The following is a 13,743-nucleotide window of genomic DNA, read 5'->3' as shown; positions in this document are numbered from 1 at the left end:
TCTTTCTTTGTCCAGAATAGTAGTTGAATCAACTTAAATCATTGTTTTATACACTATACAATGTTTATTCACTTTTACTACCAACTGATAAATTAAAGCAATATTTACCATTCAGTGATAACAAGCACTTTTTTACATTTTAATATTTTGTGATGTATTTAAATGAGTAGTTATTGTTGCAAACTCCATTAGAATTTGAATTGAGAGCAGTTTTGGAATAAGGGAAAAGGGGGGGGGGGGGTGAAAAAGAAATTGGGGGGAGGGGGTAATTTTTCTCATTTCAAATTTCATAAATAAAAAGAAAATTTCTTCAAACATTTTTTTGAGAGGATTAATATCAACACTATAGTGAATTGCTCAAAGGCAAATTTTTTTTTTTTAGTTCATTAGACCACATTCATTTTGTGTCAGAAACCTATGCTGTGTCAACTATTTAATTACAATCCAAATTTAGATCTGAATCCAGTTTGAATGTTGTGTCCATACTTGCCCCAACCGTTCAGGGTTTAACCTCTGCGGTCGTATAAAGCTGCGCCCTGCGGAGCATCTGGTTATCAGTAGCCCTGCCTATAGATAGCCCTAAATATTTGCATAAATTCTATTGTTCTTGGTCAAACATTACTAAATTACATTATTTATTTAAATTAATGTCTGTTTTACATATTGAAATAATGTGTAACTACATAAAATCTGCGTGGTCAATCAGATCACATATTGTTACTTAATGTTATTTGTTATCTTATAATGATTTATATGTATTGATCTTTGCTGTTTATCATTTGTCATGTTGTAAATATGTTTTTCGTTGCTATAGCATAAATATGAGTTTTGCAAAAAAGTATTCATTCATTCATTCAATCAATTTTAATATTTTATTTTAGCTCTTTAAATCAAATATTACGTAAATTATAAACTAAAATAGAAATCTTTAAATAAAATAAAATTCCTATTTCGATTTTGTTGCCTGTTTTGATTATTTCCGAATACTTGAAATGACTGTTCACCATTTTTTCCGGCAATGAATACAATACTCTAGCTTTTGATACCAAATTTAAAGTATTCACCTTCAAACTCATTTTAATGTGTTTCGTTTGTTTAACAAATTAAAGGGTCGCGCAGACACTGCCTTTAATTTTTGAAACAAACAAATATTGGTATGAAGTTCAGTTAATCTCTGATCTTGCATTTATTGATTTTTCCTGTCAATATATAAACTATACATAAGTGGCCATGAAATGATTTCTTTTATTAATTAGACATAAAAGTGTTTGCGTCTTTTCCAGAGAGACAACATGTGTGTGTATCTCTATAATCTCCTTAAATAAATGTTCAAACATTTTCTTTACCATAATAAATTATCTGTCATGAAGACTTAAGGTATATTTTTTTTTATTCCTAATCTCGTGAATATTATTGATGATGTGGAATTTGAATTAGATAGTCAGCAGATGGCAAAGTTTGGGAATATCAATAGTAAAGAATTCAGTTCCAAAAATGACAATTATGGATAGAAAATTTGCTTTATGTTTTACATGGATATGTTTATTTGTCTTACTTATCCTGGTATTAATTACTAATTTCACAGGTAAGCTGTTTTTTGTCGAGCCTTCGACTTTAGTCGAAGAAGCGAAACATAGCTATCCGACATTCCGTCGGCGTCGGCGGCGGCGGCGTCCACAAATATTCACCCTGTAGTTAAAGTCTTAAAATTTTTAATATTATAACTTTCTTACACTATCCTGGATTTTTAAGAAACGTGGAGAGAAGCTTGTTTTTGTTCATACGATAGTATCCAGAAGTAAATTTTGTAAAAATAAAATTCCATTTTTTTCTGTTATTTTTACTTATAAATGGACTTTATTTTTCTGCAGGAAAACATAAAATTCACCCTGTGGTTAACGTTTTTAATTTTTTAATAAATTTCTTAAACTAAACTGTATTTTTATGAAACTTGGACAGAAGCTTGTTTATGTTCATAAGATAGTATCCAGAAGTAAATTAAAAAAAATCTATTTGCCCCCGTATTTTACTTAAAAATGGACTTAGTTTTTCTTCCAGTTAACATAACATACATCCCGCTAACATGTTTAACCCCGCCACATTATTTATGTATGTGTCTGTCCCAAGTCAGGAGCCTGTAAATTTAGTGGTTGTCGTTTGTTTATATGTTACATTTGTTTTTCGTTCATTTTTTTACATAAATAATGCCGTGAATTTTCTCGTTTGAATTGTTTTACATTGTCTTATCGGGGCCTTTTATCGCTGACTATGCGGTATGGGCTTTGCTCATTGTTGAAGGCCGTACGGTGACCTATAGTTGTTAATTTCTGTGTCATTTTGGTCTTTTGTGGATAGGTGTCTCATTGGCAATCATACCATATCTTCCTTTTTATATACAGTCTGCAATTATAAAACATTTATTAGATTCATACTATCCTAGATTTTTACCAAATTTGGACAGAAACTTCTTACAATCAAAAGATAGTATCGTGAGAAATATTTCTTATTGATTCTTCTCCACACTTTTGTTAGTCTGCGATAAACAGCAAAAGTAGACGAGACACTTGCAGTTTTTTTAAATGGTGAATAAAAGTTAAGCGAAAGTGTGATTTTTAATTCAAATAGACCGGTAACCCAAAATATCATGTTAATTAAACTCTGTATTAAAAGTTCGTATCAGATGTTGTTTGTTTAATTTAATACCATCTACTTCTGTCTCGAACAAGATGTTCACACGAACCTGATTCTCACACCTGGTAAATATGTCATTATACACCTGTAATCATGTATGTTTGCTTATTTTTTATTCATGCTTTAATTTTGTTTGTGGTATTTTTGTAGATCTTCCATGATCTGGAAAAGCTGAACGAATGGTCCAAAAAATTGTTTATGTCTTTTAATCCAGATGAAACAGAAATTGTGTTATTTTCTGATAATTTAATTTTGGATGTAACGCGGCTTCTGATTGGCTTACGTTATTTTGTTATGAGCCCATAGACATAATTAAGTCATGTGACCGTTGCGTCATCAACGTTTTTTTCGTGGTTTTCTACGGTTTGAAATGGAATTTAAAATTAAATTATAAGAAATGTCTGTAATATTTTTTCTGTCTATTCGAAGTAACATAAAAAATTTGGTACACACTGTGAAATAACCCGCTACACGCGTTATTCAGTGTGCACCAAATTTTTTATGTTATTTCTTCATAGACAGAAAAAAAATATTACAGTTATTCCTTAAATGTTGAAACAATACAAATCTAAAGCATTATAAATGCAGTATTCCCTCTCTTAAGTTAGACTATCATTGAAACAAGAACTGTCAATTCTGTAAATGCAATATTTAAAAGATGATTTTATTTTGTTTTTAACCTTTATTTTTGGAGAGAATAACACTCAGATAATAAATACACTGACTCTACGTCCTCTTATTACATGAAGTATTCAAATTTTATAGTTTTATTTTAGATAACATTTTCTATGGGGAACTGGATGGACAACTGTTCTCAGGACAAACTGAAGTATTGGACGAACAATTGTTCTCAGAACCAGAAACAAAAATCTCATTGGTGAGTTATGTGCAAAAGAACGTTTTGATATTTATGTAAGGTAACTGATTTAATCTGATCTAAGAAATTGGTAAAGGTTTACAGTGCGTTAATTATTGAAGATTTGAATGCTTTTTTTTTCCTTTGATTTTATTGGGGTATACTTGAAAGCAGTCACCGCAGCACATTTTGTAAAAAGTGTTTCATTACTAGCAGCCCAACGCCTGTACAACAAAATAAGTGAGGTACTACTCTAAGGAGCATCCATTTCTTATAATTACATCTAAATGCTACAACCATGAAATAACGAGATATATCAAGATTTTGGTTTGTTTTTCAATGGAAAGTAGTCATGTTGTCATGGGAAGCACGTGTAGGCATGCATGTGAATTTTATTGAGAAATACCGTGCCTATTTAGACTAGTATTAAATATCTTCAGATTTAAATCAGCCAATCAAAAGTACCGACTAGTCACAAGCATTTGACCATGTACTATTTGTTATTTTTTACGGTATGTTGTTTGTGTGTCTGTTTTCTTCTTCGGGGGAGTCATATGTTGGTGGTGCACGTGCGATGATTTGATTGGACGGTGCGATATTTTTTTTCGATCCCTTTTATTCTTGTTATGTATGAATGCGTTCATTCAAGCCAGCTATATTAGAACATATGCTACCGAACCATGCACATAAAAATATAATGATTCAACTTTGTGCATCATATGAGCTTTTCTGGTTTTACCTTCATTAGGAACTCTTAAAATCCAAGTGACGAAATACAGGGATACATCATACAAGTTACACAACATATAGATACATGCCAGAGAATATATATGCCGGTGGATAAAAGTTATAAATATACGTTTAGAATCCCGAGGAAACAATTATAAAATACATGGATACAATTTCGAAGACACATACCTAAATAAACTCATCATAGATACCAGGACTAAATTTAGTATATACGCCAGACGCGCTTTTCGTCTACAAAAGACTAATCAGTGACACTCGAATCCAAAAAGTTAAAAAGGCCAAATAAAGTACGAAGTTGAAGAGCATTGAGGACCAAAAGTATACAAGCCTTAGACTATACACAAGATACAAGGATATGATACTAGTAACAAGATTACAAGGCTGAGGATATAAAATACAATGGTTTAAGTCTGAGAATATAGACTTGATGATACAAACAAACTCATCATATATTTCAGGATTGAAATGTTGTTTTTGCCCCAGACGGACATCTCACCAGTGTGTGACGCTCGAAAAAAAAAGTTAAAAAGGCCAAAATAAAGTACGACGTTGTAGAACATTGAGGAACCAAAATTCCTAAACGTTTTGCCAAATAAATTAATAAAAAAAATGATGAAATGTCCGTTTAGACATTTAACACAATCTGTCACCGCTTATGAAGATCCATGACCATTTAAGATAAACGAAAAAACGATTTTTTTTAATGTTGAGGGTCATATACTGTCGTTTTTGGTGTCGTGTTTTAACTTCTTTTATTTTCTCAATACTACTTATGTATTTAATATCATTTGATTGCCATATTGTTTAAGTCAACAAATAATACATTCAGTTCAATGCTCTTATTCAGTAAAAATTAAAAGAATTTATAGGAGTTGGGGGAATGATATCTACGTTTATAAAATGTTAATTATTATCGAAAATTGTATAGATTTTGCCATTACAAACATCTTTATGAAAATAAGCTTCTTCGTACTCGAACTTCACATAAATAACAATAAGTATTGGTTTAAGAACTTTATGACTAAAACAATCTTTTTCTTTAAAGTTAGCATTCTAAAATTCTCATATTTAAATGTGTTTACTTTTAAGATTGACATTTGTCATGTATTATTTCAGAACATTTAAAGAAAATCTCAGTTAGATTGTAATTTTTACAGATTCAAATTTTAGTTTAAACATATTTTATTTACTCAAAGTAAAATGGATTGGACACAAGTAAGCCATACTTATGAAGTCCGCTCCGAATGACAATAATTTACAATACAATATTAATATGAGCATGCAATATCAAAATAAACAATATTTTACGAGTCTATCAACAGCTTCAAATAGGGACTTATATCCTTTTTTTTTCTTTTTTTTTTTTTTTTTATCAAAATGCGTCGGTCTGTAACAAGTCATGTGATGACAGTTAGTGTTTATCCATCTCTGTACGTCTTCGTTGTTTTCAGAGGCCAGGCTACTGGTGTACAATATTTTTACCCAAATGCATACAGAAATTTTAATTTCAAACTAAGGTTCGTCAACTTTCAGATGTTAAACAATTATATGTATGCCGAATTCTTGTCAATAATCTATTAAAAAAATCTTCGCTCTTTGTATGCGTATTTCCCCCTTAAATATAGTTTCCAGACTGTGATTTGTTGATATAGTAATTTCGAAGTCAATGTATGCTGCCATATTCAATTGAGGAAACAACCATTGCCGCAGTAGTTTTTTTATGTGGAACGTCCCTACCCAACACATGTATGGCTCTTTAAACGGACAATAACGGGTGAAATAATAATAATAATAAAAAAAAAGACTCAGATCAGTTTCAGTTTTTTTTTTATCTATAAATGTCCTTTTATATATGGGTGAACCATTCATGTTGAATACTTTTGATTCACAAAAAGAAAGTAAAAGAGAAAAAAAGACTAAAAATTCTGACCGCTACTCATATATCGAAGAGAGAAAATAGTTGTTTTTTTTCAATTTCAGAAACGTCGCAGTTTAATCACAGAAAAATACAAGGAGCGACTCAATCACTTACAACAAACATGCCTGAACAGCACTGATGGTTTTAAAGGTAAAGCTACGGATTCAGATTTCAAGTTTAATATTTTAATTGACAAACAACATAATTTATTTTACTGCCAAATTCAAAAAGTTGGGACAAAATTCATTAAGGATCTACTTAGAAAATTGTCACAGAAACAAAAGAAACATAAGAAAGACAATTTAAAAGATGAATGGAAATTGTCCGACCTGAATTCAATGATGGAAAATACTGACAAGATCATGTTTGTCCGTGAACCGTATTCTAGAGTGCTGTCGGGATATGTTGATAAACTTTTTGCACCTAACAATGTTTACTGGGACATGTCAGGACGATCGATGCTTAAAAAAACTCGGGATGGCGCTAATAATCATTCTTTGTCGTGTGGTCATGATGTTTCATTTCCGGAGTTTGTAAAGTATATAATTAAATCTGAAAAACAGGGTCAAAATCTTGACCGCCATTACGCACCTTTATATGAACACTGTCGACCATGTCAGATTTCATACGACTTCATCGGGAAATTGGAATTTTTTAAGGAAGATATTTTGTTTCTGTTAGACTATTTAAATATCAAACATGGAACAAACATAACCTTCAGCGATTTTGAGTCTGAAACAACAGAATCCAGAGCAATATTCCAAAGTCAAAGATTGTTCAATATGCGAGAGAAACTCGAACGTTGTGTTACATTTTACAATGCAACTATGCGCACATGGAGAGAAATGCAGATAAGAGGTCTAATCTCGATACACAAACAATTTCCATTCGATGCAAAATATACTGAAAGTCACATGACAAAAGAAGATTTGTTTGTCGCAGTCAAAAATGCTATTTCTAGTGTACAAAATAAAAGCGAAGTGAAAGCACAGCGAGACGCAGCTTTAATCGAAGCCTTTAGACTTGTGCCTACAGCCGATCTTTACGCTTTACGACGATTTTTAAAACCTGACTGTGCATTGTTTAATTATGATTCAATGCCTATGGAAATATTTGACAGACCATATACGGACAAAAACAGTCTTCAATATTTCAATCTGTTTTAAAATTAAGCAATCTATAACATGTTAACGAACGCATACCGGTAAAATAAATTTTCTATTAACAATTTTTTTCTAGAAACTTAATTTGACAGACGCCCCATGTCTGTTATCAAAAGTACCAGGATTATAATTTTATGTCTGTTTTATTAAATGAATCATCGTCCGTAACACTCTCTCGAGAAAAACAACATCCTATCCTTACAGTTTTGTTGATTTATCAATGATCTGTAAAGTGTATTTTTATACGACCGCAAAATTTGAATTTTTTTTCGTCGTATATTGCTATCACGTTGGCGTCGTCGTCGTCGTCGTCCGAATACTTTTAGTTTTCGCACTCTAACTTTAGTAAAAGTGAATAGAAATCTATGAAATTTAAACCCAAGGTTTATGAACACAAAAGAAAGGTTGGGATTGATTTTTGGAGTTTTGATCCCAACATTTTTTAAGAATAAGGGGCCAAAAAGGGCTCAAATAACCATTTTCTTGGTTTTCGCACAATAACTTTAGTCAAAGTAAATAGAAATCAATGAAATTTAAACACAAGGTTTATGACCACAAAAGGAAGGTTGGTATTGATTTTGGGAGTTGAGGTCCCAACAGGTTAGGAATAAGGTACCAAAAAGGGGCCCAAATAAGCATTTTTCTTGGTTTTCGCACCATTACTTTAGTATAAGTAGATAGAAATCTATGAAATTTAAACACAAGGTTTATGACCATAAAAGGAAGGTTGGTATTGACTTGGGGAGTTTTGGTCCTAACAGTTTAAGAACAAGGGGCCCAAAGGGTCCAAAATTAAACTTTTTTTGTTTGATTTCATAAAAAAAATGAATAATTTGGATTCTTTGATATGCCGAATCTAACTGTGTATGTAGATTCTTAATTTTTGGTCCTGTTTTCAAATTGTTTTGCATTAAGGTCCAAAGGGTCCAAAATTAAACTTAGTTTGATTTTAACAAAAATTGAATTCTTGGGGTTCTTTGATATGCTGAATCCAAACATATAGTTAGATATTTGATAATGGGCCCTGTTTCCAAATTAGGATCCAAAATTATTATATTAAGTATTGTGCAATAGCAAGAAATTTTCAATTGCACAGTACTCAGCAATAACAAGAAATCTACAACTGCACATTATTGTGCAATAGCAAGAAATTTTCAATTGCTGAATATTTCGCAATAGCAAGAATTCTTCAATTGCACAGTATTGTGCAATAGCAAGTATTTTCAATTGCACAGTATTGCGCAATAACAAGAAATATCTAATTGCACAATATTGTGCAATAGCAAGAAATTTCAATTGCCTTATTGGAGTTATCTTTCTTTGTTTAGAATAGTAATTGAATCAACTTAAATCATTGTTTTATACAATTATTATATACAATGTATATTCGCTTTTACTACCAACTGATAAATTAAAACAATCTTTACCATTCAGTGATAACAAGCACTTTTTTTACATTTTAATATTTTATGATGTATTTAAATGAGTAATTATTGTTGCAAACTCCATTAGAAATTTGAATTGAGATTGGTTTTGGAATAAAGGAGAGGGGGATGTAAACAAAAAATTTTTTTTTTGGGGGGGGATGTGAGTTCAATATTTCTAATGTGAAATTTCACAAATATAAGGAAAATTTCTTCAAACATTTTTTTGAGGAGAGGATTATTATTTAACAGCATAGTGAATTGCTCAAAGGCAAATCAAAAAAATTATGTTCATTAGACCACATTCTTTCTGTGTCAGAAACCTATGCTGTGTCAACTATTTAATCACAATCCAAATATAGAGCTGAATCCAGCTAGAATGTTGTGTCCATACTTGCCCCAACCGTTCAGGGTTCAACCTCTGCGGTCGTATAAAGCTGCGCCCTGCGGAGCATCTGGTTGTGTTTGATATTGTATCATAAACGTTTCTACTAAATGGAGCGTCCTGCATTATCTGATGTTTCGTTTAAGGTTTCATTTGAAACGTGGGTCTTTTCTTATTTCAGTTGCACCTTTGCTTCTATAAACAATAGTTTGCTATACACAAGAACAAGAGGTATAATTGTCAATGAGACAACTCTCCACCACTTACAAAATAAAGTTAGCAACACCAGGTCTCCGTACGGCATTCAATAATTCTCAAAATAAGTACCGCATAGCAAGATACACAATAAACCTCGAAATGATAAACTTAAAAATAATTCAAGCTAGAAAACTATTTGCGGATTTTATGACAAAAAACCATTACTATATAGTATACAGCAAAAAAAGACAACCACTAAATTACACGCTCCTGATTTAGAACAGGCACATACAGAATGTGGCGGGATTAAACATAATAGCGGGCATACAACCCTTCTCTATCAATGGATTGGGATGTGACAGCACGGCACACGTGTAAAGTATAAATATTAGTTAAAAAAAACCATTAACTTATGATCGACACAAGACACAAGAACACAAAATCTTGAACAAAAAATCGCAGATCCGAGAGTACTCGCAGTTACTGCAAACTATTAAAATCCCAAACAAATAAATATATAAATGATGTATTTAAGGCCGTGTTCACACCAAACGCCGTGTAGAGTAAACATGTTTACAATTAGTTTAGTGTAGTGTGCACTGGTTTCACATTACATTTGTTCACATCTATACACCTTGTTTAGCTACCTGTACATAAGATTTGTTCTCACTTGTAAACTATGTGTCATTTAAATGTTCATTACGTAGAACTGAATTCAAAATTTTGGGACAATTTTTCTAGCGGTAAGGGAACAACCATTTGACCTCAAAAGGGGGGTGGGGTGGGAATGGAAATATTCCGATCCCCAATTTGATAAAAAAAAAATGATCATACAGATGATAAAAGAAAGATTCTGAATCAAAGAGTTTCCCCATACATTATAGTGTTAAATATTGAAAAAAAATGTATTTGATCACCAGCATCGAAAAAAAAGGAATAAAAATGTACGCGCGAAAAAAAAATCTTACTCAGATAAAAAAAAATAACCCTCCCCCTTTTTAAGTTAAGTGGTTACTACTTTATGAAAGCCATTTTTATAATTTGCAGTAGTTTGAATATACTAGAGATGTCTCGATTACGCACTAGAAAAAGTTAGCTGCAGCAGCGTGCTTACAGCCGAAAAAAAGGATTGAGTTATTAAGGATCCCTAAATATTTATCTTTTCTGTTTGTTTCAAATGGTATTTCTTCTCCAAGGAGTATTTGGTAAAAGAATAGGGTAACGTTTTTTTAAAATTATTTTAAGTGTTATTTAACGGATCTGAGATACCAGACAAACATATCATTTACCCCACACTGTTTTTAGTCATGCATTTATGCGTGAATCGTTGTTTGAGTAAAGACCAGTGGCAAATATTTCTATGTACGTCAAGTCAATTCGGGAAGACCTTTTCAAATGAATTAGGCAGCAACTATTTACTTCATTTTTTTAGGGAGGGAAAAGGGGGGGGGGTAGAGGGGCGTGGGCTATTGATTTTTCCAGGACAAATTTTGGTGACAAGTCGAAATCAATTTTAGCATTATATATATAAAGTGGCAGCTGAGGGTGAAACAAACAAATTTTTTTTCAGGGCCAAAAACTGGAAACATTTTTTGTTTCCAAAACAAAATCCATAGCTCCCCCCCACCCCACACCCCACCCCCTTGCCTTTATTTTTTATACTCAACTATAATAGCCCCACTCCCATGCCTTTATGTTTTATACTCAACTATAATAGCTCCCCCCCCCACGAAAATCAATTGGTTCCTGCCTTATGGGTTCGGCAATGATGCTGCTTTGAGTCTTAATCAGGGGCTAACAAAAAAAAATCTGTAAAATTTAGACAACAATTTCTGTAAAGAACTATACTAATAATTATCCAAAATATCAATTTTACTCAAAAATAGTTTCCTCCTTAAATATATACACGGTAAAACTAATGTCCTAAATGCCTAGTTTTGTGTACACTTAACCTACACAAGGCCTACATTGACTATCGACTGTGTGTAGATAAAACATGATTTAAACTACATGTAAACATTGAGTTTTATCAATGGGAACGCAATTGTGTTTAGTTTACGTGTGAGTTACACTAACACAACACCGAATTTAGGTCAATGTGAACACGGCCTAAGACTTACATATAAATCAGTACACATTCAACAACCAATGGAATTAATGTGAAGACGTCATTAGAACATACTCACCCCTTCTCGTCCAATGAAAAGTCAGTTTTTTTCCCTCTAATTTTCATAGTACATGGTTTTCCATGCACTATGAAATGCTATACATGAATGACTTTTCATTGTCAGTTAATTATGAAAGTGAACTAATAATAACTGCACTAATGAAGTGTCCAACCACCTGAGGCATTTTCCCTTGGAAAACAGCCTAATTGATTAAAGATGAAAGAGCAAACATTAAAACAAATTATTTTGAATTTTGCAAATTTTTATAAATTTTCTAATGGTAAACATAATATAGAATAAACAAAATTAATGGGAATAAGGATGTAGGTAAAATAATATTTATTTGTTATAAACCGGGCATTTGAGGGATTTTTTTCCCCTCTAGAAAACAATTTCAGACTGCTGATATGTAAAGCAAAGGATTTTTTTTATGGAGAAACACAATACATATTAAGTTATCAATAAAAAAGTAAGCATTAAACGTTGAATGGTCTGAATTTAAATGCTTATACAGAGTTTTATATTTATAAAAAAAAAATCAAATTTTAAAAAGGGGATTTATATAACATTGTGTTGCTTTAAAAAACAAAATCTCAAACTTTATTAGTATTAAATTTTACCTGAAGCAGAAAAAAAAACAATTTATCCATTCGGTCCTCACAAACTATGTCAGTGCTATTTCATTCCATCCATTGAAATAATTACCTATGCTTTACATTTGGTTTATTATAAAATGTGAACTCTTTTCAAGGTTTGAATATTACAATGGGAAAGGCTTATTTTGTAAGTTCACTCGAAAGTGTGAATATGTTCTAAATTGGTCAGACAATACTTGGTCATGTTTTATGAAGATTTAAGCCCTCGGCTTCGCCTTGGGCTTAAATCTTCATAAAACATGACCAAGTATTGTCTAACCTATAATTAGAACATACTCACCCCTTCTCGTCCAATGAAAAGTCAGTTTTTTTCCCTCTAATTTTCATAGTACATGGTTTTCCATGCACTATGAAATGCTATACATGAATGACTTTTCATTGTCAGTTAATTATGAAAGTGAACTAATAATAACTGCACTAATGAAGTGTCCAACCACCTGAGGCATTTTCCCTTGGAAAACAGCCTAATTGATTAAAGATGAAAGAGCAAACATTAAAACAAATTATTTTGAATTTTGCAAATTTTTATAAATTTTCTAATGGTAAACATAATATAGAATAAACAAAATTAATGGGAATAAGGATGTAGGTAAAATAATATTTATTTGTTATAAACCGGGCATTTGAGGGATTTTTTTCCCCTCTAGAAAACAATTTCAGACTGCTGATATGTAAAGCAAAGGATTTTTTTTATGGAGAAACACAATACATATTAAGTTATCAATAAAAAAGTAAGCATTAAACGTTGAATGGTCTGAATTTAAATGCTTATACAGAGTTTTATATTTATAAAAAAAAAATCAAATTTTAAAAAGGGGATTTATATAACATTGTGTTGCTTTAAAAAACAAAATCTCAAACTTTATTAGTATTAAATTTTACCTGAAGCAGAAAAAAAAACAATTTATCCATTCGGTCCTCACAAACTATGTCAGTGCTATTTCATTCCATCCATTGAAATAATTACCTATGCTTTACATTTGGTTTATTATAAAATGTGAACTCTTTTCAAGGTTTGAATATTACAATGGGAAAGGCTTATTTTGTAAGTTCACTCGAAAGTGTGAATATGTTCTAAATTGGTCAGACAATACTTGGTCATGTTTTATGAAGATTTAAGCCCTCGGCTTCGCCTTGGGCTTAAATCTTCATAAAACATGACCAAGTATTGTCTAACCTATAATTAACAGGCAGAGAAAACACAACCTTGTACAAAAGAGGGACGAAAGATACAAAAGGGACAGTCAAACTCATAAATCTAAAACAAACTGACAACGCCATGGCCAAAAATGAAAAAGACAAAAAGACAAACAATATTTCACATGACACAACATAGAAAACTAAAGAATAAACAACACGAACCCCACCAAAAACTAGGGGTGATCTCAGGTGCTCCGGAAGGGTAAGCAGATCCTGCTCCACATGTGGCACCCGTCGTTTTGCTAATGTGATAACAAATCCGGTAAATAGTCTAATTCGGTAGGTCACATTCATGAAACACAACCGTGCGAAAATATAGTTATCGGCAGATTGC

General features: G+C 31.8%; 1 protein-coding gene across 1 annotated transcript; it reads left to right on the top strand.

The window, feature by feature from the left end:
- Positions 1-1,312: 1,312 nt before the first annotated feature.
- Positions 1,313-7,443, top strand: LOC134723160 (carbohydrate sulfotransferase 8-like). Its single transcript, XM_063586796.1, has 3 exons — positions 1,313-1,585; positions 3,468-3,568; positions 6,278-7,443. Exons 1-3 carry the CDS (start codon positions 1,495-1,497, stop codon positions 7,379-7,381), a joined length of 1,296 nt encoding a protein of 431 aa, XP_063442866.1. The 5' UTR covers positions 1,313-1,494; the 3' UTR covers positions 7,382-7,443.
- Positions 7,444-13,743: the final 6,300 nt, after the last annotated feature.

The sequence above is a fragment of the Mytilus trossulus genome, chromosome 6 (assembly GCF_036588685.1).
Source record: "Mytilus trossulus isolate FHL-02 chromosome 6, PNRI_Mtr1.1.1.hap1, whole genome shotgun sequence".
NCBI lineage: Eukaryota > Metazoa > Mollusca > Bivalvia > Mytilida > Mytilidae > Mytilus > Mytilus trossulus.
This window is presented reverse-complemented; position numbering and strand designations above follow the sequence as displayed.

What these genes read in the sequence shown, in the direction of transcription:
- LOC134723160 (XM_063586796.1), top strand. Translation starts at nt 1,495, where the DNA reads ATGACAATTATGGATAGAAAATTTGCTTTATGTTTTACATGGATATGT. An exon ending in ATTAATTACTAATTTCACAG is followed by an intron (nt 1,586 to 3,467) that starts GTAAGCTGTTTT and finishes GTTTTATTTTAG; the next exon opens with ATAACATTTTCTATGGGGAA. An exon ending in CAGAAACAAAAATCTCATTG is followed by an intron (nt 3,569 to 6,277) that starts GTGAGTTATGTG and finishes TTTCAATTTCAG; the next exon opens with AAACGTCGCAGTTTAATCAC.